This window comes from Mustela nivalis (assembly GCF_964662115.1).
Source record: "Mustela nivalis genome assembly, chromosome: 10".
In the NCBI taxonomy this organism is placed as follows: Eukaryota; Metazoa; Chordata; class Mammalia; order Carnivora; family Mustelidae; genus Mustela; species Mustela nivalis.
In genome coordinates, this window is record NC_139029.1 from 105715656 (window position 1) to 105731004 (window position 15349).

At 43.7% G+C, this 15349-nt stretch overlaps 1 protein-coding gene across 16 annotated transcripts in view; it reads left to right on the forward strand.

Annotated features, from left to right (window-relative positions):
- Positions 1–2697: 2697 nt before the first annotated feature.
- The window catches only part of SORT1 (sortilin 1), a 66189-nt gene continuing 53537 nt past the window's right edge, over positions 2698–15349 (forward strand). For 5 of the 16 annotated variants that reach the window (XR_014299765.1, XR_014299766.1, XR_014299767.1 and 2 more), the window contains exon 1: positions 3059–3527. Coding sequence is in view for 3 of the 16 variants with exons in the window: in XM_082687507.1 (XP_082543633.1) it covers positions 3090–3527 (438 nt within the window). In the remaining 13 variants the exon portion in view is untranslated. Of the gene's footprint in view, positions 3528–3659; positions 4017–6326; positions 6603–15349 lie in introns of those variants that run through there. The other 11 variants (XR_014299769.1, XR_014299770.1, XR_014299771.1 and 8 more) reach the window with 8 other exon arrangements.

Consider the following 15349-nt stretch of genomic DNA (forward strand, 5'->3'; position numbering starts at 1 on the left):
CTTCATTGACATTTGTAGAAAGTTGTAGTCCATGATGTCAAAATAAGTCATGATTATTTGCGTAGGTTGAATTCATACTAAATTTCATACTGTGTTTCCAGCAAAACAAAACAAAAAAACTTGTGTTTATATACATTTGGAAATTGTAATGGCAAACATTTGGAAGAAAATAATTTTGCCCTAGATATGCACATAAGGAAAGTAGAGAACCAGAACACATTGTCACCAATGTTCTGGAGACTGGTCTAGTGATTTTATCCCTGTTATTAAATACCACATGATAGGGGCACCTGGCTGGCTCAAGTCAGTAGAGCATGCAACTCTTGATTTCAGGGTCATGAGTTTGAGCCCCATATTAGGCTTAGAGGTTACTTAAAAAATAAATACAACACGATAATCATGAGATTGATTTCTCTCATGTTCACCATTATCAAATCCTGGTAGAAAATGCCACTGAAAAATCCTATCACGACTTCCATTTATTCAAATCTAATACCTATCTACTATGTACCATGTGTTAGGCATTGAGGATGGAGCTGTGAAAATACTGGATGTGGCCTCTGCTTCCATGAAGCTTCTACTGGGAAGAACTAGACTAGCATTTCCTTTAACTCTGTAGGTTCATGGACAAAGCATGCTCCTTTAGGGAGAGATGAGAGTTGTGTCTCTGAATTATGGGCATTATGTGGGGAAAAACAGATCTTAACATACCTCCCTTAGCCTCAGCTTACACTACTTTGCCTTCTTGCTGCCTAGGCAGTGTTATTTGTACCTTGGACTCTACAAATGGTGAGACAGTGAATTTCACACCCTCTATGTTTTTGAAAGAATAGGATTTCAGCATCCTTAAAAGAGATGTTTGGTTTTCTGTAAGTTTCCTACAACGTTTCTTGTGTCCAATTGAAATAGGATCAGCGGGGCTTATGGGTGGCTCAGTTGGTTACGCATCTGCCTTTGGCTCGGGTGGTGATATCAGGGTCCTGGGATCGAGGCCCACATCGGGCACCCTGCTCAGCAGAAAGCCTCTTCCCCCCTCCCTCTGCTGCTCACCCTGCTTGTGCCCTCTCTCTGTCAAATAAATAAGACTTCTTGTTTAAAAAGATAAATAGGATCAGAAACAATCTCGCTAGTAAAAGTGATGGTTTTGTGATGTGTAACCGCTTTTTATTCATCTTTTTGCTATAGAATTTATCTTGGAGAAAGGTACAGTTTTTACTAATAAGTAATTTATGTAATTTTAGTCCTGCAAGTGAGGTAAGATCTTATGTGCAGTATTTCACAAGGGAGATCTGACAGTGCAACTTTTGCATATAGTGCCTGTGTCAGACTAAAATACTGAAACACTTTAGTTACGCAAAACATTTTCTCAGCGCCATATGCAAAGTACCATGTCCATAGCAGCTAATACAGTTGATGAAGGAAATACATATTCTGTAAGCATACGGTTGGTTAACAAAAAGTAATATATTCAAAAGTACAATAACTGCAACAATTTAATACTTGTTTAAAAGTGTATGTAGTAATTCGTCCAGGAGATGGCACTGTTGAGTTGTTTTTTCTTTTCAAGCCCATAAGACAATAGACCATTCATCTTTGTGTCACCCAAACAAAGAAATATTCCTCTATACCCTCTCTTCTTCCCCTAGCTAATCACATGCTACTGGAACTGACTGTCTTGTGATCTACTCCATAGTTGGCATAGATTAAAAAATAATCTGTATTTAAAAAAAAATAATCTGACACATGGTAATTAATGGAAAGGAACAAATTGTACACCAGTTTTCAAGCTTTGTCATTTCAGCAGCTGAGAACTTGGAAGACTGATCTAGTGATTTCACCACTCTGCTCAGATGCCATTCAAAAATATTTTTCACTTCTCAGGTCTTATGGTTGTTCTGGGAAAAAATGTAAATTTGTAAAGCTTTTTGTTTGCAAATTATTGTGAGTAGATGGATTTTAATGTAAACATTAGGTTGGGTGCATTGCACCATTTTGCTCTACAATGAATAATATATTCTCATTTGGGTTTACCTCCAGTTTGTAGTTAAAAGTACTTTTTAGTGGTATTATTGGAGCGTAACGTTTGTGCGCTTAGTATCTTTCTATTTGCTACCTTTTCTACTGAACAACTTCGAGCATTCCGAAGGGATGGAGTCAGTAAAGATTCAAAACTGGTTTTACCTGCGCTGCATGTTCTAAAAGTTAAGTGTGCAGTTTCTGCGATAAAGGGAACCGCATAGGGTTTTGTTTTATTGATTAGAGGCAGGATGCTAATTTAGGGGGCATCATATACTCAAAATCAAACTTGTGCAATGCACTCATGGCAGGGTTAAGACACTTCGGTAAAGACAACATGCACCTACCTATGAAATTATCGTTTCTAAAGTAAGCACTGGGGAATTCTCTTGCCCCTTTTACCCATCCCTGATTTCTAAGCTACTTTGTAAGTCTAGGGAAACCAATAAGCAATTCTGCCTTTGGCCTAACTCCCTGCGGAAGAGGAAAGCGAGTGAGACCATACGTGGTGGAGTGGAGGACTCTTCAAGCTTGCATGAGTCACGGATGTTCTGATGTCTATCTGCCTCCGTAGGACCAGCCCACACAGTTCGCATTTACCTTTCTGGCAGCGAGGCAGGCTGCTTCACTGGACAATGGGTGCTCCAGTACGCGAAGGTTAAAAACCTGAAGCACCGGTTCATGACGAAGCCCCCTTTTCCAGCTGAGCAAGCCCCCCTTAGGAGATTTTCCAGGCGCTGCCGCAACCCAAGGAATTTTAGGGATGTCTGTGGGGGAGACGCGCGGGGCGGGGGGGATAACGCGGTCCCCAACCTGAGGGTGCCAGAGCGAGCAGCGAGGGGTCTGGGCGCCACGGGCAGGGGGTGCTTCGCGGGAGGCGCGGGAAGCTCCTACGCTAACTCTGGAAGCCCGGCCCGGGAGACGCCAGGCGATGGGGGGATGACCTCAGCGGTCTCTGCCACGTTCCAGCCAATCAGTCCCGCATCTTGGCATCCGAATCCAGGACCCCCGAAGCCGGAGGCGACGCGAGCCAATGAGGAGCGGACCGGGGAAGAAGGACAGGCGGCCAGCCTATGGAGGCGGAGAGGCCCGGCTGCGCGTATCCAAGGAGCGCCGGGCTCCGGCTCGGGGGTGTGGCGCGGCGCCGGCGGGGGTGGGCGGGCGCGCCGGGCGGCAGGTGTCGGCGGCGTCGGCATTCGGCGGCGATGGAGCGGCCCCGGGGAGCTGCGGATGGCCTCTTGCGCTGGCCCCACGGCCTCGGCCTCCTTCTCCTCTTCCAGTTGCTGCCGCCGGAGACCCTCGGCCAGGACCGGCTGGACGCGCCGCCGCCGCCCGCTGCGCCGCTGTCGCGCTGGTCCGGCCCCGTCGGGGTGAGCTGGGGGCTGCGCGCGGCCGCGCCCGGGGGCCCGGTTCCCCGCGGCGGCCGTTGGCGCCGCAGCGCGCTCGAGGAGGACCAGGACTGCGGCCGGGTACCGGACTTCGTCGCCAAGCTGGCCAACAACACGCACCAGGTGAGCGGGCGCCGGGCCCGGGCGCCGCCCGGACTGCGAGGTGCCACCCCTCGGCCCCCTCCCCCGGCGGCCGCCTGCCCCGCCCGCGCGGCCCGTCCCTCCTCCAGCGTCCGCGCGACTCGCGGCTCCGCTGGGGAGACCGGAGCCGCTCGCCTGCCCCGCGCCGCCCGCGCCCCCCGGGCCGCGGCCCCGAAACTGCGGCGGGCGGGCGGAGTCCGGCCCGGGAGCGGCCCCCGGGACGCGGCGGACCCGCGCGGCTGTGTTTCGTCACAGGGGAGGCAGCCTTAGACTGTCACGGCATTCTTTTTTTTCTTTTCTTTTCTTTTTTTTTTTTAAGTTGCCAAAATTTCTAGAGCGCCCTTGTTTTGTGTCTGTGTAAATAATCAGGACCCAGTAACGCTATAACCCACCAGGAGGCTGGAGGACTAATCACCTCTTTAAGTGCTGGAGAAGTTGGGCTGCGCAGAAGCAGAGGTGTGTCCTCGCCGGGTCAGTACTTTCAGGGTGGGTAGGCGGGTGTTCAGAAATCCCACAGCAGTTCTTAGGTTACTGTGTGTATTTTAGTATGTGAAGGGACAAGCTTGGAGATGGGCTGACAATGTATCTGTGATCTCTCTTCCGCTTTCAATTTGACCTTCTAGCCTGGCATCGGAGTCGACCAGGTTGTCTTCATCCTGTTATAACAAGATTTCCAGCAGGACGCACATTGCCGGCATTCTCCTTCGTGCTCAGTCCTAGTCAGAAACTTTAAAAATTGCGATAGTTCTCTCCCTAGGGACAAGCCCCTCAACCTTTGCACACTACTGGCCTGACAAAGCCCATTGTTAAGAAGGTCCAGGCTCCTTGCTGCAGTGCAACGTGGACACCTTTCCTCTAGTCTCCCTGGGAGCTAATGGTTTAATTGTTGCTACCCATATTTGCCCAGGATAGCCTTCATGTGATACATTCGCCATTACATCTCACATTCCCTGTCAGCCAAATCTCAGTCTCCCCTTGAACTATCTTTCTCCCTTTGCCTGGACTCTACTTGATACTTGTGCTGAATTCTCAGATGTGGGGGTCCCCGGAGGCAGTTGCTGTCAGGGCACAGGCAGTCAGGGAGAGCCCCACTGAAGCAGCTATGTAACTAGTGCTGACCGGTGGAACCAAGTTGGATACAACCAAGTTGGATGCGGACAGGGTGGAGTGAGTACTGGGAAGACTTCCTGTTTGCCAGGAAAAAATAATGGTGTAGAGGGCTGTCTCACAGTGGGGAGTTGAGGAAGGCTTTACAGCACTGATGCTGAACTTAAAACAGGACCTCTTCCTTCCTGGAGTCAGCTGGACGTAGCATTCTTACCCCATATTTTTGATTCTTCTCTTGCTGGTTGACCTACCTCAGGACCTGCTGCTACTCCTGGATGTATTCCCTGACTAGTCTGACTTGATACATCATTTGTAAACTGTTGATTTCTAAAGCTAGAGGTTGAAAAAAATGGCTCAGGGGTTCCTTAGGCCACATATACTCAAAAGCAGATCTGAAACCTTGTTCTTCAGAAAGAAGCTTCCCTCTATTTCTCTCATTTTATTTAGCTACTGATTTTTTTTTTTTTTGCTTTTTTTCTCTGTCTTCTTTCAGTGACCTAATTTTAAATAGCTCTTTTTGCACTTGTTAATTGCCCGTAGTCTCTTCTTCAGAGATCCCATCCTGTTTATAACATGTGAATGTGGTGAAAGTGAAGCCATTGTTAATAATCTTCACCTTAGAAATGGTTGAGTAAAGTAGTTCTTAGAGGTCCTTAACCCAGAATTGTTATGTGGTAGTCTGTTCTGCTTTTCAATTCTTTATTTTTAGAAATCCTGATAAGTCATCCTGAATGGTATTGAGAGATCTAGTATTTAGCGACCCTTTATAAACAGTGTGAAATAAAAGGATCAGCATGGCCAAACAACTTTTTATCAGGGCTATTGTATACTTTTGTATACAATACTTTTTTTGTATCCTTTTGTACAGCTGGGAAAGTGCCACTAAGAGGAGTTTTTCACAAGATGACAGGAGTCAATTCCCAAAGAAAATCAAAAGTTTTTGGTTCTCATTTGTTAAAACTTGCAGTTCATGTTAAGCTACATTGATTCATATAGTCAGTGCACGAAAACGCCGTCCAAATGTCCAAGATGTGCTGGATGCTGGGTGCCAAGATATAAAGGAAAGATAGTTCAGACAGGACAATGAAAAGTCTCAGAAGGTTTTAGCAGATCTCCTGGACCATTGGCTTGTTTGGCTTGTGAGAATTTATTGGCGTTTCTTCTTTAAAAAGCAAGGTAAAACTAAAGCATGATAGTGCTTTTATATTCTGGTATTAGGAGATATGTGCCCTAATGACTTATACCTTGGGCTTCTTCCCTCATGAAATCCAGCAAGTGTGTCTGTGTATTTGTAAATGCCCTTTTCTCAGACTCAAAAAATAACCTTTTTGTCTTTAACCCAAAATTGTTTTCATGCCACACTTTTAACTGACTCTTTTAAGCACTTGGAGTATCCGTGACACGTATAACCTTTGCACATGAGACAAATTGAGCAAGCACAGAAGATTTTATTAATGTTGGTTGCTAAGTTGGATTGCTTCAAAACATTCCTCCTGTAAGTACCCCTTTGAGGTTCAGCATGAAAACTGTCTTAAAGAAACAGATGAAATGCTTTGGCCAGAGTTACAGTGGTTGCTGACATAATTTCCTTACTTCTCATTCTTGTGTTCAGACCATTTGATAATTTCCTTAAAACTTTCAAAACTTATGATTAAAAGCCAGAAACTGTTGCTCACTCTCTGTCCTCCCTCTGCTCCTGTCATTAACTACTTCTTTAACAGAACTTCCCAACTGCACCCCAACATCAAAGCATCTGGTTTCTTAAATAAACAGGCCCTGGAGAGAGACCGCGTTGTATGGCATGTGGGCTCTGAGAAGAATGTGCGTGTTTGTTTGCTGGTGCTGGCAGGGCTGAGTCCAGGCTGACAGGACTGAATGTGCCTGTTGGAGGTTCAGGGAGCTCCCGCTCCTAGCCTGTTGTGGATCTTTGTCACACCCGGAAATCGGAAGGTCAGTCAGTACCTTTATCTGCCCCAGAACTTTCTAACTGCCTCATTTATTGCAACAGGCAGTCTCTCTCCATACTACCTTCCCCAGCACTCCCACCCTGACCCTGGAGTTAGTCTTCTCTTGAGCCTTGTTCCACCCGTTTGTTTTACAAAGAGGTAGAGGCATAGGAATTCCATAGGATTTCCTTCTTGATCCCGGTTGAGCAGAATGAGCAAAATCCCCACGAGGACCCTATTCCCATGCAGTATACTTATCAGACCTTTAACCCTGATGGCTGTAAAGTGACTTCTGCAGTCGGGAATTCAGTTGCACGTATCAGCAGATTTGATGATGTGTATTTGTCTGGGGAAAGGTTAGTCTTCATCTGTAGTTTGGTTGGGGTGAGCGTAGAGAGCTATCCAGGCAGGACAAATGGCTCAGGGGGACTGCAGTGTAACAATTAGGTAAGGTCTCTGCTGACTCAAATATTTGGCTTTGTGCATAGTGATTTTTCATTAGAAATCTGAGTCTCCTGTTTGTGGAAATGATTGGAAGAAGGCTTATGTTCTGGTCAATTTCTAATGGTTATTTTCTTTCTGTAATGATAAAAATATTGGGCTTTCTATCCTGCTGTTTTGATCTGATTTTTCATGTCCGGTTCACAAGGCTCTTAGCAGCTTCTTCTGCACTCTGCCGATTTCCAATCAGCTCTTGCCAACAAGCATTGGATTCTCAGTGGGTGACTGCAGAGACTGTGCTCCCCAACTTTGTCCTAGTTGGCCTGTTATCCTTGTGTGATCCTCACAGGAAGGACAGAGCTTAACACTGAGTGGTAATGGTTGGAGCAGGAGTGAGGTCTGCTCCTCTCCCTCCCTTTCTGTGCACCCCTACCCCTTAGGTTCTTTTTTTTTTTTTTTTTCCTTTTAAGATTTATTTATTTTGGAAAGATAACATGAGGAGGAGGAGCAGAGGGAGAGGGGGAGAAAGTCCCAAACAGACTCCACGCTAAGTGTGGAGCCTGACTTGGGGTTTGATCCCACAACCCAGAGATCATGACCTGATCTAAAACCAAGAGTTGGGTGCCCCACTGACTTTGCCACCCAGGCACCCTTCAAGTTCTGCCCTTACAGAAGTGAGCTGTGTTTTGAGACTGGAGAAATGATGCTTGGATGTTTTATATGATTAGAAGGTAATTTTATGGTACGCAAAACTATCAAATTTGACATGTAATTAAAAATACAGCTTTTCTTGCGAAAGGCACTGTGACAGTTGCTCTAAAAATATTATGAAATAGATATTGCATTTGTAAATTTCAAAATTTTTTTCAATTACCTTCCTATTTCTTTGTAACTAGTGTTTCTTTGGCATTTTTTATTCTTTTTAAAAATTTGGCGAAAATTTGTTCTTACCATTGTCTAGGTTGCCTCACTGATTTGTGTGTAGGTGGGTTTGAGGAGTAATGGGGCTTGAGGAACATGCTAGTCAATTTCAGGCTGTTCTAGACAGGTTTTTTGTTGTTCTAATAGTGACTGTAGTCAAAGTTGGGTTAGTCATATGTGGCTTTGAGTTAGCTGGGTTGAATGAATCTTCATGACAGACCCTTCATACCTACAGAGGTTGTTAAGTGCCAGAAATGTGGAGGTTTTTTCTGTTTGTTTTTGTTGTTGTTGTTGTTTTGTTTTGTTTTAAAATATTGAGGCTATTTTCCCCACTCCACCCTGAATCCTAGTCTCAGGAAACCACAGCAAAACAGAATCTTCCATTCAGAGCCTGTGGTGTTTTGCTGAGAAAGTTTTCTGTGAATGCAGTTTATTTTCTGTTTTACATTTTAGTATCGAGCTCTCAATTCCTCAGATACAACAGGAGAAATTTTAGATTAGCTTTAAAATGTCTAAAAAAATTCCGATTCATATGGAAGAGGGGGAGGCCAGGGGTTGTGATCACAAATGTTTATTGGTTGATTCCAAATTTAGAAGCAAATTGGGGCTGTTCTGCTTCCTAGTTGAACTTGAACATAGCAGGGATTTCACATCTGGGGGTAATTTGTTACCACCTCCAGAGCTTGCTTCACTGAAATATGAGTGTTCTTTAAGATAGCAGGAGTATTTTTTTTTTCCATAAAATTATGAAAGACATTTGACTTGTTTACTTTTTGGGTAGTACTTTGTCATCCTTTGTTGCCTGAAAAATCTAATGCAAAGCAAAGCTACTAGCTTGATAGTCTAAAAGCAAACCCAGAAAACAAATAACAATTAATTTGTTTTTTTCCTTTCCTACAGTACTTGGCCAAAACTAGGATTTTTTTTTTTCTCTTGTCCTGGCTGCTTGTGTTTTTAAAAATAGAGGTCAGCTTACCATTAATATACTCAGCCCTATGCTAGTTAGAAATATATGAGTGATTAATTGGCTTGATTTTTTTTTTTCATCAGAAGAGAATGTATGAGGGGTTTTTTGTTTGTTTTTTTCCCTCTTGGGCTTGAATACTATCTCTTATATTTGCTTTTGTTAAGAGTTTTGTTCTTTTCTTCCTGTATGTTCTAAGAAACGAAGTACTGATATCGTACTTAAGCCAGTTTGCAAGTCTGGTTCAACAGCAAGATCATCACCCTGAAGGGCTAAGAGAATAACTGGGAAGGAAAATTTTGATCAACTTTATACTTCCCGGACAAGATAGTTCGAAACAGACGTCTATCTGGTACCTACCCTTGGTCAAAGGGATTCAGATGTTGTATGCACAATTCAAGAGAGAGCTCTCAATTTCCAGATTTGAGTCCTGGCTCTGCTGTTTTATAGCTGTGTGATCATGGACAGCCACTTCACTCCTCTGGCCTTTATTATAGTTTTTTAAACTAGAGAAGCAGCTTTAGGATCATTTGGAAGGGGAAATAAAAAGTTTTATCAAAATGTTTTGTTAAATATATTATGTCAATGTCATTCATTTAAGCACCTAGTAAGCTACATATAGTGGAGTCCAGGCCTTTGGACATCCAAAGCAAATGTTAAAGACCCACATTGGTGCTGCTTTCAGGATTAAGTGTTCAAAGGTGTCTTGATGAAAGTTTGGAATAATTTTTAAAAAAGGCATGCCCACCACAGTGCAGTGGTTTGGGAAGGCCTCCTGGATGAAGAGAGAATCAAGGTATGCAGGTAATTCTTAAGAGATCTGTAAAGGCATGATGGTAGGGAAATCCAGGACATGCTCAGGGAATGGTCAAGGGAAAGTTTTCTGTGGGGTAGAAGTAGCTGATGAGGAGTATGTCTAAGGTTTCCAGAAAAACACATAAGAGAAGTCAAAAAAGGTAGGTCTTAGGTGGGAGAAGGAAGAGGAGAGAGAGGGGAGGGCTGGGCAGGGAGCTGTGCTTTGGGACTTCATGGGTAATGTCTTTTAACGGGTAGTGTTAGACTTGAGGCTGGAGATGGAGAAACCAGAGGTGGAAATGGGGATCCAAGAAGAGTTGACCATTTAGAGGTTGACCATTGCTGTGGTATTGAAGAGTACATATGACAGGAGAGCAGAATAGAGAGCAGGGCAGACCACCTTTTATACTTAAAGTGCTAAAGTTTCTAAGGAACACTCTTAGACTCCTGGACCTTATTGGAGGAGAATGTGAGCCAAGGCATGAGACTCCCAGGAGCTATAAGATGGTGAAGCCAATGAACAGATTTCTCTTTCCTTAATATTTTTGAACAGGATGAGGTTGAATTCTTGCTGATAATGTGCTTAACAGTTTGAATCATATATTGTTAGCCTCATTAGCTGGTCAGATCTCTTACTTTTACTGATGAGTCTAAATGACTTTGTATGTGGGCCAAGAACTGAGAGTAGAACACAGATGTCCCAATGTGGTGCAGTGTTTCGAAGTGTTTCATAGAGATGTGTGTGTGTGTGTGTGTGTGTGCGCGTGTTTTAAGATTTTTATTTATTTGAGAAAGAGAGAGGATAAGAGCACAAGTAGGGGGGAGGGAGAGGGAGAAAGAAACTCTCTGCTGAGCAGAGATCCCGGGGTAGGGCTGGATCCAAGGACTCCGGGATCATGACCTGAGCCGAAGGCAGATGCTTAACTGACTGAGCCACCCAGGCGCCCCTCATAGAGATATTTTAAGTCAATGCATTTGCTTTAGGGATAAGGCAAGGTTATAGACCCCCCACTCTAAGTCCTACAGTTGTGAATTCTCTGCTCTTTTCCATCATTGAACCCTCAGCAGAGCTCAGTTAGCCTTTTTTAGCCTCAGTTTCCCATATAAAAAGCATTATCAGAGGCTTTGAAGAGAAAATGTTCTGAAAACCTTGGAGTACCATATGTGTGATTTATGTCATTTCTTAACAAGCCTGTTGATCTGGCTACTGACTCCACAGGGCCCAGTTGTCAGCCAAATGATCCTGATAAATACCAACTCCAGAGGAACACATGCAGAAAAGGAGATACGGGAGATGAAGTGGTTTTATCACTTGGCAGGGTTGGGTGACAGGCTTGGGTGGGGGTGGCAAGAAGGAGGGTGAGTCAAGATTGGCAGAAATGTGAGAAGCGTATGTGTTCTTTTTTTAACCTTCATGATTACATCAAAATTTTGACTTGTTAATATGATTGGCAGTTCTTTAAGGCAGTGGTTAGGAGGGAACATGATCTCAGGTCAGACCTGGCTAAATTCAAACTTCAGTGGTGACCATGGACAGATTAATTTCAATGTGTCTTGGTCTTTTCAACTATAAAATGGAGGTCCTAAGTTCTATGTCTTAGGGTCATTGTGAAGATTAAATGAGATGTGGGATTTAGTGTGTGTTCATCCTTTAGTAAATCTTACAATGATTATTTCCACAAAGCTTCTGATGCGTTACCGGTTAGATGCCCAAATATTTGTGTATACACTTGAAATTGTTTTTTATAGCTGTAATATTCCTAGGGAATCATCATGAGCAGTGATAGAAGTCTGGATTAAGAAATGTGTACTACTTATGTCCTTGGATTTGGGATTTTAAGAACAAGGATATAAGGTGAGAGGGAGATTATCTAACCCAGGTGTCTTTCCTGAAGCTATGGAAGTTGATGGAGAAATAATAATCCCACCATCATCAGATCCCCCGTCATTTGGTTCTGGTAGTTTCAAGTAGATAAAGTTTACTTATGGTTTTAAAGAATTTATAATCATAAAAAATAAGACTACTTACTATTTAATCACTACTTCTGAAGCTTCAGTAAGCTTTAGTTTATTGGAGTCAGTGCCTGTGGTTTTAAGTTGACAGCTCTGCACCCGCACCTTGCCGGCTTCACCCTCATTTGTTAACGGAGCCGCCACTGTGAGCCCTGCACCGTGCCGGTGTCTGGGAGATTTGAAGAAATAGTAACAAGATGTGATGGCTGCTTCTGAGGAACTTTGCTTGGAAGCACGGCAGACCAGGATGCTAGTGCAGTTATTTTTCCTTATGTGCATGTCTCTTTAGGCTAACATTTCACCACTTCCCGCCCCATGCCTACCCTCTGTTCCAGTTAGTGTGACCTTTCCACCAGGCCCTGAGCTCGTCATGTGCTCTGTGCTTCTCCATCCTTGTTCATATGGCTTTCCTCCTGTCTGAATGCCGTTCTAGCTTCAGTGGCTTTCTTCTTTTCTCTCCTACAACACTCAACGATGCTGTGTAAGCTAGCATTTAACTATAGTATTCTGTCTCATGTTTACTTTCATTTCTTCAGTTTTCTACAGTTGCTTATTATACAATGCTAGATATTGGCCATTGTATTGGATCCTAAGCTGATGGTAGAACAGAGCAGACAAGACCCCTGTTTTTATGAGCCAGTGGAAAACATGAACGTTAAACAAGTATGTAGTTATAAATATGATTAGTACCCAGAAGAACAAAAGTAACAACCGGGGAGTAATTGGCAGATGTCCTTTTAATCTGGGGGCATTAGGAAGGACTCACTGAGAAATTATTTAAACTGAGACTTGAAGATGAATAGAATTTATTCAGTAGGAGTATCACAGAACCACGGTTCAAAGGCTTGGGGCTGGAGGGAGCTTGGTGTGCCCAAGGACCTGGAAGCAAGTGGGTGTGGTGGCAGCAGAGGCAGTGGGCGCTTCTTACCCACCCACAGTGGCTTAGTGGCTGGCATTGGGGACCTATCCCTTATCACTTTTTCTTTGAAGTGGGACTAAGATGTAAAAAGTAAATGCTGCTTTGGAATTTAGCTCATTTATTGGTCATAATGAGAATTGAGTTATCCCAAGAAAGTGAATTTTTCAAAAACTAAGCCCATCCTTTTAAGTGCCAAAGGTTTTTTGTTTTTGCTTAATGAGAATCTTTCTAAAATATTTCTCTACCTTCTTAGTCAATACTGTGACCCCACATCATTTTAGAAGAGATTAAACTATGCTCTGCCACCACTCCTATTATTTTAATCGGTGTGGCATTCATGCCCTCAAGGGCTGTTGAGGTATGTGGGGCTGTTTTCTCCCCTTTCTTCAAACAGCCCATTGTCTGCTTGTTGAACCTTACTTTTTGGTTCTGCTGAAATGATAGTCCCTTTGCAATATCCTCTTCTTTTTGCTGCTGACCCTGTCTTGAGACGCACTATCCCCTAAATTTTAGCTGCTGCTTCTGTAAACTAGGAAAATGGATTACTAATTGTAGACAATTCTGACAAGTTTGGCAAGTTGATACAGAGTGATGGTCTGCAAGTTTATCTCCAAGGTCAGATGCAGAGATTTCTACCACGTGAATACTGCCATCAGAGGTCTCACATGCTTCCTTCCAGTGAGTGTGTCGGTAAGTGTTCATTGGGGTTTCTATCTAAGGCAGGGTACTGGGCCCTCCCCCTTTCAGCACGAAGGGATTGCAGAGCCCAGCAGGCAGCTGAGTTGGTTTTTGTTTGTTTGTTTAAACAAAGAGCTGTGGAAAAGCAAACGGAGTGGTTTAATTACTGATGAGTCATAGAATTTTAAAGCTAATAAGGACTAGAGTTGTTGGCATTCCAGCCCCCCTCACCTTGGTGGTGAAGTTAGGTTGCACTGCTGAAGTTCACACAGCTTTTCCGCAGAGCTGGAAAGAAAATTTAGATTGACTGTTAGCCCAGTGCTCTTCTCTTTACCGTCCTGCCTTACAGAAAACTCTGAATAATTGAGTAGGTATGAAAACTTGTGTAATGTTTTGTGTTTAGCGTTTTCATTTCTAAGAATAGTCTCCCTGAGAACTGGAACATTTGTGATCTTATTTTTAGCTCGTGTTTTATGATCCCAGCAGTGCCTTATTTAACAGAACTGAATTCTGTGAAGATTTTCTTCCTGCCTGCAGGAGCGTCACCCAGGCTATGTCCCAGACCTATTCCGCTGTGTCCTGGCTGTCCCTGTGTTCCCTAGCTGGGGTTTGGAAACCTGAATCTTAAATTCCCAGCTTCTATGGGCCCACCAGGGCCTCACCTTTGTATGTTATTTCATTTGATTCTTACTATTCCAGTGAGCGAAGGAGCATAATTCAGTTTTATTTCTGAGGAAGTGGATTCCTAAGAGAGAAAATAATTTGAGCCTGTTTTTCCAACCAGCGAGTTACTGGACTGGGCTTTCACACCTGCTTTTGTAGTTGTATTTTTCACTGTGACAGGCTGTCATCTATAGATTAAAGGTCTAGCATGGTTAGCCTTCATTTTTAGACTTCTGTAGGAAGTGTGTTTTGGGTATAAATGCTCCATGAGCACAGAACTCGGACTCGCACTGCTGTTTCCCCAGGGCTCCAAATAGGGCATGGTGCATGGTAGACACACAGAGGTACTTGTCCAAAGAAGGAATGTGTGTGAAGGATGCCGTCATGGGATTCATTCCCTTGTTTACCTGCCAGAGAAGTGGTTCCTGATGGCAGAATGGTCAGGTCATCTGTGAATGGCTTTTCACCTGGGGCCAACCCTGTAAACCTGACCCACATTTGGTTCTTTCAGTAGTTTACTTTCGATCAGATGTGTAACTAAGACAGGCAGAAGTTTCTCATTACCAGGTTTTCTTTCCAAGCTACAGTGAGTCTCACAACCAACTGTAAGTTCTCTGAGCTATAGAAACAGTAATTTAATTAGGCTCCTGGTTTAATTAGATGTGAAGACAAAGTTATTCCCACGAAGCATGTTGTGTTTTGTGGCCTTTCTCTTTTTCCAGATGGAGCTAGCAATTGGCCATGGGTCCCCAGAAATGGACATTAGTGTTCATTCATGGTCTCTTAAATGTGTGGACCTCAGACTTTAAAATGGTAGGCAGTAAATGCATGGATAAATCTTACCATCAGCTGTCAAGGTGGATGTATTTCAGAGAAGGTAGTACAAGCTGTCCCCTACTCCCAAACATAATGAGTCCCTGAAAACCAATTTGGTTATAAATGCCAGCCAAAGATTTCCTGCTGCCCAGAGCTTCCCTACTGGGGGCAGCAAATGGCTGTCAGTGCCATCTGGGATATTAGAAATCACTGTTCAACAGGTGATGTACGGAAGACTGTGAGTGTATTGGTGAATATTGACGTTGGGATATGGTATTAGGAGGTCTGCCTTAAATCGAGACCACCGACATTAGTGTGGCTTCGAGGCATGGGCTTTCTAACCCGTCCTGTAACCTTCTGTTGCATCCTGTTAGCCAGTATAATAGAAGTATAATAGAAGAAACTGACATCATCTGTGTATACTTTAATACCATCCTTTTATATATCCTTTTTTCAAAATAAAAATAACTTCTATAGTTTTATTTTTAAGCATGATTCCTGCTAGTGGAGGTGGGGTGGGGAGTAATTCAGGCAGTCCAGA